The sequence below is a fragment of the Choloepus didactylus genome, chromosome 15 (assembly GCF_015220235.1).
Source record: "Choloepus didactylus isolate mChoDid1 chromosome 15, mChoDid1.pri, whole genome shotgun sequence".
In the NCBI taxonomy this organism is placed as follows: domain Eukaryota; kingdom Metazoa; phylum Chordata; class Mammalia; order Pilosa; family Megalonychidae; genus Choloepus; species Choloepus didactylus.
In genome coordinates this window covers 37,046,854-37,065,156 of record NC_051321.1, presented here as the reverse complement: position 1 = coordinate 37,065,156, position 18,303 = coordinate 37,046,854, and the positions used below count along the sequence as shown (strand labels likewise).

At 42.8% G+C, this 18,303-nt stretch overlaps 1 protein-coding gene across 3 annotated transcripts in view; it reads right to left on the bottom strand.

Annotated features, from left to right (window-relative positions):
* The window catches only part of PIK3AP1 (phosphoinositide-3-kinase adaptor protein 1), a 114,553-nt gene that overhangs the window by 38,819 nt on the left and 57,431 nt on the right, over positions 1–18,303 (bottom strand). For all 3 annotated transcript variants that reach the window (XM_037805400.1, XM_037805401.1, XM_037805402.1), the window contains 3 exons: positions 17,342–17,538; positions 13,769–13,958; positions 36–131 (listed from right to left, as the gene is read on the bottom strand). In XM_037805400.1, the coding sequence (XP_037661328.1) occupies positions 36–131; positions 13,769–13,958; positions 17,342–17,538 (483 nt within the window). The remainder of the gene's footprint in view (positions 1–35; positions 132–13,768; positions 13,959–17,341; positions 17,539–18,303) is intronic.

The following is an 18,303-nucleotide window of genomic DNA, read 5'->3' as shown; positions in this document are numbered from 1 at the left end:
CTCTTTTTGCTTCCCTGCTCACAGGTACAACTTACCTTCTAAAAACTTGCGAATCATAGAGTCCTTGGTAGTCCGAGAGAAACTGTCTCCAGAGATTGGTTTAGATGTACTGGCCTGAAGCATTTCTACATCTAGAAGGAAATGGAGATTAATTGATATGCTGTTCTTCCACAAAGGCAACTTGGTAAGGATATTTTACAGATGGATATAAGGTTTGGTGACCGTCTTAAAAGAGATTCATGCATGCATTAATCCATCCATCCATCTATCCATCTGTCCGTCCATCCAACCACTCAATAACAAGGACACCCAGTGAGTGGCAGACATAAGGGAGAGCAACATCCACTACCCCCAGGAGCTTTCCTGGACCACAGGACTCCAAAGTTATAATAAGCTAATTTGCATTTGACAGAAAGAACTTAATTTTTAAATATATACATTTTAGCATTGTTTATAAGAGCCAAAAAAATTGGAAGCAGGAACAGAGAATAGATAAATTGTGGTTCATTCAAAAATAGTGCAACAGTTAAAAAGAATGTACTGGGGTCACTCTTTCAACATGGTTACATCTCGAAAGCATAATGTTGAGTGAAAAAAGTTGCAGACAGGTGTTTACAGTATGATATTGTTTTTACGAAGATTTAAGGCCTATAAAACAATACTAAAATTGTTTATGGATTCATAATATTTAATAAACAAATAGAAACTTGCTGGGAATGACAAACATTGAACTCATGGTAGTGGTTATCTCTGGATAGGGAGAGAGGAAAATTGGGATGGAAGGAGAGTGGTTATGAGGAAGCTGCAACTGGAGCTATATTTTAAAAAGATATGAGACAAAAAAAGAAAGAAAAAGAAATAAATATTTTTGAAGGCAGAATCTTCAAGAAATATAGCACTTTAATAATTAATATGCTACCTTTTGCCTCCAGAGTTGGGGGGGGGAGATAAGAATCTATTTTTATATCAGCTCGTTTTTGCAAAAAGAAACTGGAAGGAGACATAAGAAATTAAGATCAGTGGTTTCCTGGGAACTGAGCAGATGGGGGACAAGGACTGGAGAAAGATTTTTTATTGTCAACCTTTTATATTTTAGTTGTTTATCCCATTCAAAAAACAAAACAGAAATGCAGTATTCTGATCATGTTTGTGTTAACTTAAATATTAATTTTAAAAGAAAACCACACCTTTTTTGCTACCCACCTTTTCAGTTTAAATGTTTCCTGACATGGTGGATACAGTAAATGAATATAATGCCCCGATACCCACTAGTGCAAGGTCCTGTGATTCCAAATGTTCAGTGAATCACTACCTCTCTCGTCACCACTCAATTCCATAACAGACCGTAGAGAGACTGGGGTGACTTTGAACTGATCCTGAGGCATACCTAGAGATGTTTTAAATTTTTTAAGATGTTTTTATTATTTTAAATACATTTCTGATAAGAACTCAGAAAGAAGAACTCTTTGATCAGAATTGCTTTATTCTTTAGATATTCAAGACCTGAAAAATTCCGCTTATTTGAGATAACCAGTTTAATTGGCTTAATTGTGTTTTTGCACAACATCCTTTCCATGGAGTTAGAAAATTAGAAAGGAAGCTGTATTTTACAGGCCTGTACATGCCAGTTACAACAGTCACTGCACTCAGGGAAACCCAAAGTATGACACCCCTTTCAGGTATTTATAGTTCCATCTTCATTTGCGAATTTACCAATCAGGGGTCATTTTATCAAAGGCAATGTTGCCTAGGAGCATATGAGATTTTACTCTTATCAGCTTACCCAGGTAACAGAGCTAGAAAGTCAACCGAAGGTCAAATTCTCATGTAGAAAGGGAAACAATAGCTGTTATATTAACTCTTTGCCCACAATTAAGGAATTAAGGTAATTCCTCTCGGTTTCTCTTTTCCTGTCTGTAAAATGGTGGTAATAATAGTATCTCATAGATTTGTTATGAGGATTAAATGAGAAACTTGCAAAGTGCTTAGCACAGTGCCTGGCACATAAATGGATGCTAGCTGCTATTACTATTTTTTAAATTATTATTATTAAATACTATACCCAAGCTACTGTATTAAGCAGGGAACATTTTTTTTAAAAAGGACTCTATCTACACTTTTAATAGTAACTTTATCTGTTTGAACCCAAGTCTTCTGCCTTCAAAGTAATGAATGCTTGTGGGTTAACTCTAATATTAGAATTTCCACATATAGTCTCATTTTTCACATTTATTACCTCTCCTAGAAAGGGCTTTGCCCAATCAATATTTTTACATTTCAATATGCTTAAGGCAAGAGGGCATCTTAAAACAACAAATGCCAACTCTTTACAATACAATGACTTGAGGAAACCATGCTTCACACAGACAAGGCATGCAGACGTTTTCTTTACCGTGGCTCCTGAACACCAAGCGCTGGCTAGACAGAGAGGGCAGCTTCTTCTCGCCTTTGCCCAACTCTGCTGCTGCAATAAAAAACCAATACAAGACTGGAAGCCTCCCTGTTCCAAGGCCTCGGGCTCATCACACTCTTTATTGGTGGGGTCAGCAAAGAACACCAAGGGGAAATTCCAGTAAACCTTCAATCCTTCTTGTCCACGCTGTGTAGCCAGAATCACAGGTAGAGGCAGACCTTAAAGACAGACCTCAAAGCTAGAGGATCCAGGGCATGGCTGGAAAAGCATGATGGGAGCAAGTGTGCAGAGAGGAGGAGGAGGCTGGTCTACAGACATAGTAGAAGGACTGGAAGTCTGGTAAAGACACTGACAAGGCCTGGAGCCAAGAAAACAAACTACATTCAGGAGACAGACGTAAGTCAGAGAAAGGCAACAGCTAAAACCAGGTAAGCGATAGAGGCCCAGATCACAGGCAGCTGAGCGACCAGTACAGGGCAGCATCGTAGTCGGAGGGGGTGGTTACTAACATCGACTTTAGTGTCCTGGAGACCTGAGTTCAAGCCCTGACTCTCTTACTAGCCCTGCACCAAAATACTCGATATTACCAAGCTTCTATAGCTTCATCTGTAAAATAGAGATAAATAATAATACCTACCTCAAAGGATGATTCAATGAGCCTACTGAGACAATGCTTGTAAAGTATTTAGCAACAGCACCCGTACACTAAATATTAATAGCTATCATTATTTTATTAAAGCAACCTGGATGGTGTATTAGTTTTCTATGACTACTGTAACAATTTTGTCCCTGTCTGGAAGATCTCGGGGAGCATCTGTTTTCTTTGCCCTTTTCCTTGGCTCTTGGCCCTCTCCCTCCATCTTCAAAGTCAGTAAGGTCAGGTGGAGAGCTTATCTGCATTGAGTTCCCTCCCATATTGGGCTGGTGAGGGGGGTAGTAGGCAGGGATTAGAGCACACTCAAAAAAGTGGGTCATATTCACACACAGACTCAGGGGCCTTGTCCTGATGTAGATGCTGGTCTCTATGGAGTCTCTGGATGTTCCCTGCTTCAAATGAAATTACCTAAAACCAATTTTCTTTCAACTTATATTTTAGATAAAATGATTCTGTTTATACTTAATCAAACATAAATATCTTTGAATTAGACCAGAAACCAAAAATATATACATCGGCCTCCACATCCGTATTCTGTACTCATGGCAAACATCACCAATCAATCAAAGCTGCTTTCTGGCCTCAGAATCCTTCTCAACACAGCACTTTAGCAACTCAATACTGGACTTGGTACATTATTTTAAAAGACCTATTTCCCACACCTATATTAGGCACTAAATACCTAGTAGTAGCAGATATTACTTTTATCATAATACATAAAAGTAAATATACCTTATTGTTTGGAAATAAGAGCTTCTCAAACTCTCCATTTTACAACCCTATGTGTACCTGTCATACAGTGAAACACGAGTGGCTGAAAGACAGAAAATTTTATAAGTGAAAGGACATTTTTTAAAGGAAAGCAGAACAACAAATCCCTGTGTTCCTGGATGCTCAGGGTTTATAACTTCAGATTACAAACACTTAACCTTCACCATCTATCAGTTAAAAATAAACTGAAATGTGCTTAAATCTACTGGTCTAAGGAGAAAAGTGCAAAGTTCTTTCATTTTAGCAGAGGAGAAAAAAAAAAAGAAGCTTTGGGTCTACATTCCCCATCTGGGAGGAGCCAGCTACAGAATTACATCATACTTTATTTAAGGAGTCAATCAAAAAGAGCCCATTCTTGAAAGAAAGAAGCTTGAGCAGATGAGAGTCCAGGCAGGCACTTAATTAAGGAATCAGTCAAGAGCAATAATGAATTCTACCAGAGGCCCATCTGATACTCCTCATGGGAGGTAAAGCTAGACCACTTAGCTGCAGTGGAAACTCCAGATTATATGTTGCTAATTTAATACAAAACCAAGTCTGAGTATGTAATACAGTAAAATATCTTCATAAGACTATTCTTCCAGAAAGACTTTCAAACCCTGAAAGTAGGACAAAAAAAAAATTTTTAACCAGTATCTTTTGTGGTCAAAAACATTTGAAGAGAACCTAAATATGATGGTTCAGTTTGCACCCAGTGGAATGGAGAGCTTTGACTGACAATGTCCGACCTGTCCATACCCTAACGGAGATGTGAGAAGGCAAAAGAGTTAAAGAGAGGGATGGGGGAGGAAAAGAGCAGTCTGTGTTTAGAAAAGCCAAAGAGTAGGTGGCATTGGCAATGAAAGAGAAGAGGCTAAGACTGAAAGGGAGAAGAGAAGCAACAGAAGTTTTGTGGTTTTCTTACACAGACAACTAGTGCGTCAAATAGTACCCCTCACAAGCCCACAAGCCCCCCTCAGCTGTGCAAGAATCAGGTGGGGTGCTGTGGGTAAGGTAACTCCCTGTCACATAGCCCCTCGCTGTCCACATCCATACCTGCAGCTAGTCCCGTGACTGGGGTTCACAAGACAACTCCTGGTAACTGAGATCAAGTTTAACTATGCGGTAAGCACCTGGCTAAGAAGGGTGGGCAGGGCAGCATGTTAAAACAAAAAGATGAAAATAAACATTGCCTCCAAAATACAGAAAACCCTCTTATCCATGACTCATGCCGAAGGCGGTGTATGCCTTTGTGACCCAAGAGCCAGCATATGCCCGAGGGACTCACGCGGTCTGCAGTGGATGCTGTGGGCCTCACCCTCAGCCCCTCAGCCCCTCAGCCCCTGCTAACTCAGTTCACCAGCCAGGCCTGCCTCTCTGCCTGATGGCTTGCTTTGCCACAAGGACAAAGTGTCAGGGAGGTAACGCCTTCCCACAGCGACAACTGGCAGGATGTGGTGGACAGATTCCTCAGCTCTCTCAGCACCTGGGTGGGATAACTTTGAGACACATGCTCTACCCCATCTCCCTATGTACCCCAGCAGGTAACATGCTTGATGAAGCACCTCTGATTGGCTTCTTTCCCTTCCCTGTCTTCCTTACTCATTTCCATGCAGGAGTTTTCTAGGATCACCTCTCAAATAAACTACTTGCATTCAAACCCAAACTAAGACACAGTTCCACTGGCATCTGGGGTCATGTCCAAACCTTGTCCACTGGATAGACCTGCCAATTTTATGAGCATTTACATGCAATGTGTCCATTCATTTCATATTTACTAAGCACCTACTTTGTGCCACACGTTGTGCCAGGCACTGGGGAGGTAGTGATTGACAAATAATCCAGGATCATTAGCCTAGAGTGACTTGTAGTGTAAAGCGGCATTTCCCAAAGTGAAAGCTGCACTCTTGGAGGCAGCCTCCTTAGCACACATTTTCAGGTGCAGTGCATTTATTTGTATTCTAGGAGATTTGCAGCTGTTTGAAGGCCTCCCTTCATCATTTCCAGGACATCGCTGCCTCTTTGTGGAGTGCACAGCTGCGAAGTCAGGACTTCTCACATGAGGGCTTCCCCGGGAAGAGAAACCCTTTCTACTTATTAGCTGAGCTAGAAAACCTAGCAGAATTCTGTTTTGAGAAGAGCTCAATTGTAGGTTTTCTATTGCTCCCCAATTAATTCCCAACAGATTCTCAAGTGATGGGGCCTGCTTTTACTTTTAGTTATCTCTCTGCCTTTCCTACAGCTGCCTAATGAAACACTGGCTAAAAAAGAAGTATTTAATATATGAGCTTTGTAAACACCCATTGCTTCACTGTTTAAAGCTAGCTTAACTCTAGCCCTTGTATCTGTGTGTACAAATTCCCGTTTCTGGTAGAAACCCGGAACTGTCAACCATCAACATTCTGAGAAATCACAGAGAAGGCAGACATTTAACTCCTTTCCCAGTTTCCTCCTCCATGTTTCTCCTCCTCCCGACAGGACTTATCAAAGCCACAGTTTTCGGAGTGGTCCACATCACCAAAGTGCTTAACACAGAGGTCTCTCTGCTCTATCCCAGGACTTTGAACTGATGTTGTTTTACCATTTATTTACTTAGAGGAGGAACAAGAAGATTGCAGTCAGGAATTATAACTGGGAACTACAAGTGAAAACTGTGTGGCACTTTAAATTAAATCAACCAACTAAAAGTTATTAAGCCCCTAGGCAGTATATCAAGTCTTGGGCTAGGCACCATGGGTATACAAAGAAGCATAAAGTATGATCCTTATGGTTTCAGAGCTTACAACTACACCAGAGTCGCTCTTCTTGCTCCAAAAAAAAGGGGACAATGGTGTTGGTGTTTGCTCTGGATTGACTCATGCCACTCATAAGGACATGTCCAAGTCCTAACCCCAGGCCTTGTGGATGGAAACTCATTGGTAAATAGGATCTTTGACAATGGTATTAGTTCAGGTGAGGCCAAACTGAATGGGGGGGGGGGGTCTTAATCCAATATGACTGGAGTCTTTATAAACAGAGGAAATTTGGATACAGTAGGAAATGGATGGGGAGAAAGATGGCCATGTGACAAAGGCACAGACTGAGTTATAGGTTGCCAGCAAGCCACCATCAAAACACCACAGACTTCAGAGAAAACATGATCTTGCTGACACCTTGATTTTGGACTTCTAGCCTCCAAAACTGTGAGACAATAAATTCCTGTTGTTTAAGCCATTCTGGTTTGCTAATGCTGCCATTATGCAAAATACCAGAAATGGATTGGCATTTATAAAGGGGGTTTATTTGGTTACAAAGTTACAGTCTTAAGGCCATAAAGTGTCCAAGGTAAGGTGTCAACAATAGAGTACCCTTGCTGAAGGATGGCCAATGGTGTCCAGAAAACCTCTGTTAGCTGGGAGGCATCTGCTGATTCCAGGTTGTGTCCCAGCTCCTATCTCAGCTCTTGTGCCATTGTTCAGCATGTTGCTCTTGGGGTGTTCTGTCCTCTCTTAGCTTCTCTGGAGCAAACTCTGGGCTAGCGTAAGTCTGCTTTCAATGGCCATCTCCAAAATGTCTCTCTCAGTTGCTCTCCAAGATGTCACTCACAGCTGCTGTGCGTCTGGGCCTGTGTGGCTCTTTTAAAGTACTCCAGTGAGCCAACAAAGACCCACTCTGAATGGGTAGGGCCACACCTTCATGGAAATAATCCAATGAAAGGTCTCACCCACACTTGATTGAGTCACATCTCCATGGAGACACTGAACCAATAGGTTCCAACCTAATCAACACTAATACACCGGCCCCCACAAGATTGCATCAAAGATAATGGCATTTGGGGGGACATAATACATCCAAACCAGCATACCAGCCAATATGTGATATTTGTTATAGCAGCCTTGGCAAATGAAGAAAGCATTTTAAGGAAAAGGAGAATCAGAAAAACTGGGAAATTGATGAAATGGTGTTTATTGAACACCTATGGCCAAGCACTGAGCTAGGCTGGAGGAAACAGGCTGGGGTAAGACATGGTCTCTGAATCTCAGGAGTCCACGGGCAGGAAAGGAGGAGACAGTGAGGACCAGGGCATCCCACACAGCCAGCTGGGGCCTCTGTGGAGAGGCCAATCCAGGTGCCCCGAGCCAAAGTCGGACCTCGCACACTTACTCATTCTCAATACAAAACAATGTGCAGCTATATATTTAGTTTGTTTAATAGCCAGCTCTCCCACAAGAATGTAAGCTCTTGGTGGCGGGATCATGTCAGTTTTTCCTCTGACTCCTCATCTCCTGGCAGAGAGATTTAAACACACAAGGAGTTCAATAGATATTTGTTGAACGAATGAGTGAACAAATAACTAATGAGTATATGCACATGGAGGTGTCTGAGCCTTGTGAAGACATCTGGGTATTTCCCATGCTGGAGAAAGAGAAGGGCCGTGTAGGCAGAAGGAACAGCATGAGCAAGTGTATGGAGACGTGGAAGAAAAGGCAGCCTGAGGCCGCTGAAGGAGCTACTGCCACCCGGAGACGTCCCACACTCGGTGAGGCACCTGATAGGAAAGTGAAGTCTTTACACTGCAGTGTTGAAAAACGACGACACTCCACAGAATCTACATTTCCTCCTTGTTTTCTGGAGCTTTCAAAGTCAAGTAACAGTTGAGCACCATTTGTGTACGGCACTGTGCTGGACACTGCAGAGGAAACGAAGCTGTAAGACATGCTTCCGAATAGAGGTAAGGAGCCAGTAACAAGAGAAACATGTAAATCACCAGAGTCCAAAGTGACTTGTGTGCAGTGCCCCTGAGAAAAGTGTGACCCACCAGCTGTGCAGGTCCAGAGGGAACAAGGTCACTGCTGGTGGTGGGGACATTCACTCATTAACTTTAAAACATTCAAATCAGCATGCTCTCACGAAGTGTCTATGTCCTCAAGACAGCTCTTGCACTTCTGAAGGAAAGAGAAGCAACAGGAAGTCAGGAAGTGCATCATGCCTCATCTCCCCCAAGGCACATCAACCCTCCCTTTCCCCCTGCAATGTTCTGGGTCAGTCCTGCGTGGGACAGGAACGACCCTGCCTCAGAATGGGTTCTGTTCCCTGCTGGTAACACCCCATGCCTTGCACCCAGCCCACTTCCCTCTCTTGAATCTACTAGCCAGAATCTTTCCATGATGGAAAGCAGGAGGATGACAGAGCCTCAGCTCCAGAGAAAAAAGGGTGAAGATAGGGGACAGAGGGCACGTTCCAGAAGCAAGGCAGTAACTTAGCAATTATGCCTATAAATGGTCTTTCTGCTGGGCTCAGACCTGCAGGGTGGGCTGTGAGGCCCTTAACTGTGCTCCAGCTCAGATAGAACCCCACTTGCAGAGAGGGGCTGTAATCAGAGAGCTCATGTAAAGAAAACTCTTACTGTTCCAGGTGATCTGTTACAAAGATGCCAGTTTCCAAGGAGGTTGCTAAGGGAAGCCAGCAAGTTAGCTGGTGCTGTCAGCTGCCTGCTACATACAAACTCCAGCCACAGAACCATGAGAGGGACACAGGAGTAACAAACACAAGGCAGAACAGCCTTCTGGAACTGGTTAGAGTGACACCTGTGAGTTTCGAGTTTCCAATAGCAAGCTACTATACCTTTCTCCTTTCTTCTCATGGAAGAAAGATGAGCCTCTGAGATATTTAATCAGAGATACAACCCACCAAGCTGATTGCCTTGGAAACAGACTACACAAGGGCCTCCCAGAAATGTTTTTGGCAGCCTTAATACCCAGGGCCTTAAGGAAATGACTAGTCACTGGGTAAGGCTTTCAACAGGAAGCTAATTACCTAAGTCAAAGGACCACCATTCTCTGAAGGCAAAGATAGGAACAAAAGAACCAAGGGAGGAAAAGATTAGCAGATAGTGAGAAAATCCAAAGACAGGTTTGCTTTGATTTTTATTTAATGTTTGCATAAGCTTACCTTTAATAAAGACATTGATTTCTTATATAATAAGGTATGCAAGTTCATGGCTTACATTTGTGGGGGATTGAATAAAAATTCTCAAGAGAATCAGGAGCAAAGTTGAAGGTCTGATAACAAAGACACGTAGTTACCACCTGGTGGCAGCACATCTAAACTAAAGACTGAGTGTGCATCTGTGTGTGTGTGCACACATGCGCATGTGTGTGTTTACACCCATGCAAGTTCAGGGGAAGGAGAGATTGGAGCTGAATCATAAAATCTCAGGGTAGAACCCAATACCACACCCCAGCTCCCTTTCATGTAACACTGGAAGCTTCTCCTACACCTTCCTACTTGGCAGTTGTTTGGGATTCCCTCTGGAGAAGAGGACCTCATTACCATTACCATCCCTTTGCCAAAACTCAAGTCAGAAAGGGGCATGTTTGTTCCATCATGGTTAGGTGACCTCTGCAGGGATGGTGGGGAACTTGCCTGATGCGTGTCACTCCACAATGTTTGTCCTGTGAGCAACTGAAAATGACTGAGTGAATGAATAAACACAGCTTAACTTCCTTAATTTGTTTATTTTCAGTATCCAGGGCACAGATAAGCACAGCTATTTAGACATTTTGAAACAGCACCTAAATAAGTGTCCACACCAGGGCTGACAAATGCAGACCCTAAGAGAGCAGATGAGGAGAGTCCTGTGTTCTCAAGGGGGAGCAGACAGACTCCTACCCTGGGAATCTGAAGACCCAGATTCCTGGTCCAGTTCTACCTTGATAGGCCCTAAGCAAATTACTGAAGCTCAGAGCCTCGGTTTTATCCCCTGGAAAATGGAGCTAACTCTCTCTACCAAGGCCAAGGATGGTCAAATGAGAGAGAAGTACAAGAAGTCTGACTTAAAAGGGCTGCCAGAAGTTCAGAGTGATTACTGTGTTAGGTAGTGCTGCAAATATGCATCTTAGACTTATCAGCTTGTCCTGTATCCTACTTGTTTATGAATTAAACTGCCTTTTCACCTAGAGAGTCACTGATAGTAAAAGGAATGTTTCCTCCCCAGCTACAAGTTGCTGCTGCTTCTGGGCCAGTAGATCAATGTCAAGATTAAATCCAACAACCACAGAGAGAGAAACATAAATCAAACCATGTCTAGAATCAGAAAATCCATAGTTCATATGATCTGGTAAATGAGAAGTGTTGTGGGTTTCCTTTCCCCATCCAAAAAGCAGTCAAATTCCGCAGCCTGCCTCCTGCTGGCCGCCTTTTAGCTCCAGGGCTACCAGAACCCTCTGTGTGATGTTTCACAAGCTGCCAACTGGCCAGAAAGCAGGCCTGCTCCCTAGCACACCGCTCCTTGGGAAATGTTCCCGCTGTGAGGGACGTGGCAGATGAGGAGTCGATGGGATGGACGCCTGCAGCAACCCCCACCGCTTTCCACTGATGTGGTGGGGGGATTTCATGTGTTGGAGCACCCCGGGGGACATCAGGCGTTGAGGCTTCTGTCAACTAAACTGCCAGTAAAGTGGGCGAGTCTTTAATTGTTTAATAGCCCCATAATAAAGATACAGGGCAGAAATGATGGTGCAAGCGGATACCGGTGGTTCTCCAAGTGTTCTGTGGTGAACGGGTCTCTGTTCCACAAAGGAAAGGACCGAGTCTTGGGCCCTCTTGTATCCACAACACTCAGTAGAGGAAAGTAGTGAAAATACAGTAAATGCTGCGGAAACACTTGTTGGATATATGTATGCAAGGATGGATGACCAAGGGCAGGGGGCGCCAGAGGCTGTTTTCTTATCCCACATCTGGAGCCACAGAAAGAGGAAACTTGGCCGCAGCTGCTAAATGGTTTTTCTAGAAGAAACCAGGACTAAAATTGCGGTGTTAGCTGAAAATTTCTGGCATGGTATAAAGAATATGGCCCTAGAGACAGCAGAGCCAGGTTGAAATCTGGGCTCTATCATTTACTAGTTGTAAGACTTTGGGAAAGTTGTTTAACCTCACTGTGCCTCGGTTTCCTCATTTGTGAGGTCCAGCTAATAAAGTCATCCTTATAGAATTGCTTTAAGGCTTCAGTGAGAAGAAGGATGTGGATGGTTAGGATGACACTCTCTCTCCTCACATTCTTGCTAGGTCGTGACTTACATCGGGTGGAGTGTCCACCAGCGCTTCCCATCTTCCCAGTTGGATACTATAAGGGAGCTTCTGCCTCTCTTGCTCCCTTTCTCTCTTCTCCCCGGAGAAGCAGCCAGTTTGCCTGGTAAGTGCCTAATATCCACTGGACCACATCTTCCAGGTTCCGGGGTCAGAGTGTCAAAGGCCCTCTTGTGTCGGGACACCTCAGGCTTCTGCCCACTGTCCCTTCCGCTGCCAGCACCTGCTCCTCTGCCCATGGCTGGGTAAGTCAGGCTGCTCCCTGTGGGCCTGCATCCCTGCTGTCTTCTTTGCAAGCTGAAAGGTGGTAATACACAATCTAGCCACTCCAGAAAGCTCTCCATCAATAAAGCTGATGCATTGAGGGACAGTTATCTTCTCTTCCTTGAATCTATTAATTAGTCCCAGAAGGAAGGAGAGCTAAGTTTTAGGCAATGTTTCAAAGTGCTTAGTATTTGATAGCAAAAGATGGTAACATATTAATAAGGCTCTTAGAGGGCCTATTGTTTGCTCCTTCTGCTTCAAGCGTGATATATTCATTGAAACACAAAATTATTTAGAACAGCAGTTCTCAAAGGGGGTGGCACTGCCCCCTAGGGGGCGTCCTGAAAATCTCTGAAGCTGTTTTGGGTTGTCACAATGATGGAGGGTAATTCTGCAAAATGAAAAATTGTTTTGTGCCTCTCATGACTTTTAAATATCCTGCTACACATATATTTAGGTTAAAAAAACTGCTTATGATACATTTTAATATGTATGTGTATATATGAACATATTGGTGTATATGTGTATACATTTTTAGTAAATATAACCAGATACAAGGGAAAATATGGGTAAATATGCCCACCAAACTATTACTAGTGCTATCTCGGTTGGTTGAGTAGAGTCCTATGAACTTTTATCAACTCAGCTATACGTTTTTATGTTGTTTCAAGTTTTTGTAAGAATGTATTACTTCTGCAATTAGAAAAGAAAACAAGTAAGATTATCAAAAATGGGCAAAACTTGTAAGCAATTTGCAAAAAAAAATCATGTCTTAGGATATAATGTTTTGGAAGTAAGTTTACTATATACTAATACAATAAATCTTGTTGCCAAAAAAAAAAAACTGCTTATGATTTTCTCAGCCTAGAACCTAAAGTGTTTCAAATACAGTCAACTTGTACTTTTGCATGATTTTAACATATATTGATTTTTCCAGGAATTCAATTACAATGCAAATGGAGAGTAAATTGTGAAGAGTTGCTCACCATTTAGGAAAATCCAGGCATGATGCCAATGCTGCTTGCAGTATTTGAATCACCGACAGAACAGATGTGTGCCAATCAGCATTTGAGGCCATGACATTGACAGTGATTCTGAATATAACTGTCTACATCTGACAGTTCTATTTTGCCTTCACATGCAGGCACCCCTGAGCATTTCCTCTCCCTTTAGTTTTCTTTTACATTTCAATTAGGGTAGTATATTTTATTTAAAATTTTTTTAAGTATAGGTCGGTTATGTTATGTGTGACTCATATCAGGGTAGTAAAGGCGGAGTTACAAAACATTTCTTATAAAAAGAGTGCTTTGGGAATGACAGGGTTGAGAGCCAGTGATTTAGATTCTCGGATCACCAGGCATGCCTTCATCAATTCTGATTTCCAGGTCTTTGCTTAAACTCTCCAGTCACACAGGCCACAGCAGTCTCAGCAGAGGAAGTTGGGAGAAAGATTCTGCTTGTCATAGCACGTGACTACAGATCTAAGTTTGTGTAAAACAGGATCTTCATCCCTCTGGGGCATTGGGGTGGGGGTAAGCAGGGACTTCCCCCCATAACCCAGAATGAAGAAAGCTGCTTCTCAGCAGAAAGACAGAAGTAGAACTGGCTGCACTACTTACAGAGGTCTTCAGTGGCAGCTGGGGCGAAGGCAGCCATGGACTCGTACAGCTCCTCATCGCAGCCAGGGTTGAGGGAACATTTCATGAGAAGGTCTGTGGAAAGATGGGCCATGGACTCGTACACGGCATCAGCCTCCTCCCCTTGCATCAGTTCCTCTTTGATGTGACTCTTCAGCATGTCCACAGTTTCCTGAAGGAGAAAGCAGGACCCACAGCCTCACTAGGAGTTTCTGGATAGAGTGGGGCACCCGGATGGGCTTGTGCTGGGCAGAGTAAAGGCTCAGCTAGGTGAGAATTGCAATTGCTTGTGTACATCAGCACTTCCCACCAAACTGGAAGTTCCCTGAGGTCTTTTTATTGGTGGTTTAGGTTTTCTATTTTAATCTTTGTATCTTCAGAATTATACACTCAAGAGACATTCATCAAATGTCCGATGACTCAAGGTTGCAAATTAACAACTTTCTCTGAGCACCTATTATGTGTCAAGGACAGAGCTAGGTATTTGCCTATATGTTATCTCATGTCATCCTTTCTAACACTGCTTAAGAAAGGTATCATATTTCCTAGTTTACAGATGAGAAAACCAAGGCTCAAAAAAATACAAGTGTCTTACTCAAGAGCTTGCAGCCCAGGATTTTGACTTTTCAACTACACCCTAGTGATTCCTCAAAAGGGAAGAAATGACACAAGGCTGTGTGACCCCTACCAACAAGCCACAACAAAATCTAAATGGGACAAAGAGGGCTGCAGCCAGGTGATCTTCAGCTTAGGCGCAGACAGAGGCTCCTCAGCAACATGGTACACCGGTACCCGCTCCTCCCTGCAGGTTTATCCAAAGCACCTGACAGTTTGCAGGTTCATCCCTCCATGCCACGTCCTGTGCACCCAAGTGGGCTTTGTGAGATGGCTGTGGTTGCAGCACACCAAAGTCGGAAAGGCTGCCCACTTTGGGCATGGTTGTGAAGCCAAAGAGCTGGCTTCTCTGAAACCTCTGCCTTTTCCTGGTAAGAAACTTTGGTGTTTCACAATCCTTATTTCAGCATTAACCCATAAAAATCCTCCTTATCATCATCACTACCCCCAAAGAGCAGATCTGCTGATGACACTCTGTGTCAGCTTCCTGGTAGGACCCAAGGGGTGGACAAGGTGACAGTTGTGAAGTGCTGGAGACTTGGGGTCTGGCGTCTGGTTTTGATGTGGTGGAAAGAGAGAACAGGACAGTTCTTAGAGGTTGTAAGCAGTATGTTGGGACAATCTTTCGGTGGTAATGCTGAAGATGAATTGGTTGAAGGTGATTATAGTCATAAAGTGAAGACAACATGAGAAATGTGAACCAGATTAATTTCAATGCAAATACAAAGCACATCTTTAAACTTCCTTGTTACATTGAGCAGGATAAAAATCCCTGGCTTTAGCATCAAAGTAGGTTCAAACCCTAACTGCACCCTTCCTAGTGTGAAACCCCAGGCACAATTACTTTGCCCTCCCAAGCCCTGTTCCTCAAGTGTAGAAAGGGGATACCAATAGTGTCAACTTTAAAGGATTGTGCTGAGGATTAAATGAGATAATGCATTTGCCAAGCAAATAACTCTAATAAATAGTAGTTATTACTATGAATACAGAATATCCATAATAAAAGCTATGGGCATGGAAATGAAACACCATATTTGATACATTTGTGACTCCAAAGAAAAACCAAGTAAATACTCCTCTACTGTAAGCATCTTTCAGCTTCATTTATGTCAGTGATACCCAATACAGGGACTTGTGCTATTCTGGTCATTCAAAACAGTCATATACCCCAAAACTTTGGGAAGCCCCCCTACAGGCTTTGGTGAGTTACTGCCTTCTGGATTTTCAAATACAGAGCAGATTGTTAATTTATTGAGAAGTGTCAGGCTCACTTCTATCTGGAGGCAGAGAGAGCAAGACTGGATAGCCTTTACTGTTCCTTTTGAGGCCATAGCCCTAGGATAGAGTCTGAGCTATTCTCCCTTGCCCTCTGTACCCCTGTGAAGGCAGAAGGAAACCAGAAAGGGGTAATGTCATGAAAAGCAGCTGCCCAAGACATTGGAGACAGTATTGAGGCACGGAATGAAACCTAAGCACAGGGAAAGCTAAGGATAGAACTACCATATGACCAGCAATCCCTCTACTAGGTATACACACAAAAGAATTGAAAACAGGGGCTCAAACAGATATTTGCACCCTGATGTCCATAGAAACATTATTGACAATTGCCAAAGATGGTAGCAACCCCAGTGACCATCAATGGATAAATAAAATGTGGCGTAAACACACAATGGAATATTGCCAGCCATAAAAAGAATGAAGTCATGATACAGGTGACATGGATGAACCCTGAAGGCATCATGTTGAGTGAAATATGTCAGACACAAAAGGACAAATATTGTATGTTTTCACTGATTTGAAACTATTAGAATAAGCAAACTATGAGTCAGAATCTAGAATATAGATTACCGGGGGACAAGGTAGACATAGGGAATGGGAAATTAAGGCTTAAAATGTATAGTTCCTATTTGGAATGATGGAAACATTTTAGTAATGGATGATGGTAATGGTAGCACAACATTGTGAACACAATTAAGAGCACTGAGAAATATATCTGAATATGATTAAAGGTGGAAATATTAGATTGTATATATGGTAATAAATTTTTTTTTAATTCATGGAACTACATTACACAAACAGTGAATTCTAAGTTAAACCATGGAGTTTAATTAATAGCACAATCATAACAATGCACTATCATCAATTGTACCAAATGTTCCACACCAATGCAAGGTATTGTGGTGGGGTGGTATGTGGAAATCCTGTATTTTTTACACATGATTGTTCTGTAAAGTCACAGCTTTTCTAATAAAGAAGGAAAAGAAAAAAGACCTAGGCATGGGGTGAAATCAGGCTCAGAGGAGGACCCAGATGTTGCTGATCAAGGAGGAGCTGGGGTCCAAAACCAGATGAGCAGACAAGCTGGGCATATCTGTCTGTCAAAGCTCAGACACAGGTAGAGCATCAGAAGAGAGCAGACGGTTAGCAACAGGCAGAGCCTCAGACTTAGCATCCCAGGTGCAGTACCTTATTGTGGTTGCTGCTAAGCCAATCCCAACAACTTTCACCTGGGCCTGACCATGGGCGCATCTGGCCAAGATGCCTCCAAGTGGGTGGAGAGGCCAGGTCAGCATCAGCCCAAGACAGATTCACTTGATAAACTTCCTTGTGAATTCTTTGAGGATGGAACTCAGGGCTTTACATACAATATTAGTTTTTATCCTCAAAACAACCCTAAAATGTTTATTATCTTCCCTTCTACATATTAGGAAACTGAAAGAGAGGATGAGGGAACCTGCCCAAAGTCATGTGGCTAACAAGAGTAGGTGCAGGGAGTTTGAATCCAGGGCTGGTATCTTAACTCCACAAATATTGCCGGCTGCTTGAAAGGGCACACGAGGATATGTTAGAGATGAAATCTGACAATGTCTTGGGTAGAAAGGCAGCCCTGGGATCACATATGCCCTTCCAGTCCTGGGGCCTCTCCCACCTTGACCTTACCACATACTCGTCGATGAACTGCCGCAGGTCCCTGAAGCCATGTCTCTCAGCGATGGTGTTGGGGTAGTGGCCATGCTTGTTGGCCACGCTGTATGCCTGCAGGGCCCCCGGGCAGGTGAGCAACAAGGCAGTGAGATTCTTCAGTCCATACTTTGCAGCAAAATGCAACAAGGTGGGCAGCTCCTCATCCCTCTGATCTGAAAAAAATGTCAAGGAAAATTTAATGAACAGATAAGAATGAAGGCACAGGACACCCTTGTTCAAGGAGACGAAGCTGCCAAGCCCAGCATGGCACCTGGTAGGCCCGCCCCTATCATCTGACAGCTTCTTTGGCAGCACCACTGAAAATCATGTCCTCAGATGACAGAGTAATTAGCAAATCTACTAACTAATACCCTACTTTCCTTCTCCAAAAGGATTGGAGAATCCTGAGAAACAGTATTAATCAAAAATGTGCTGGTTTTCTAAAGTCTTAAGTAGCAGACACAAAGTATAACAGGAATCAGGTTTTGACTTCTGCAAATTTTGGAGCATTTTAAAATTATTGTTTTGTGCTGATTAGAGAGAAGTCCGTGAAACCATGGGCTATAGTTAATATTACAATTATAAAAATGTGCTTTCATCAGTTGTAACACATGTAACACACCAATGCAAACTGTTAAAAATAGGGCAGTGTATGGGAATCCTGAATTTTATGCATGATCATTCTGTAAACCCACAACTTCTCTAATAATAATTTTTAAATCTCATAAAACTGAACACCTAAACAAAAAAGAAAGTCTGTCCTCTTGGCACTTATTCTCAATTTCATCATATTCAAAGTGAACCTGAGTATGTTACTTAACATTTCTGCAGCCCTTAGTTTTGAACTAAAAAATATTTCCAAGCTATTTCAAAGAGATTGGGAGGATTAGTAAGACAGTGCTCAGTGAGGTCCTTGCCTGGGAGAGGTTTTGGATGTT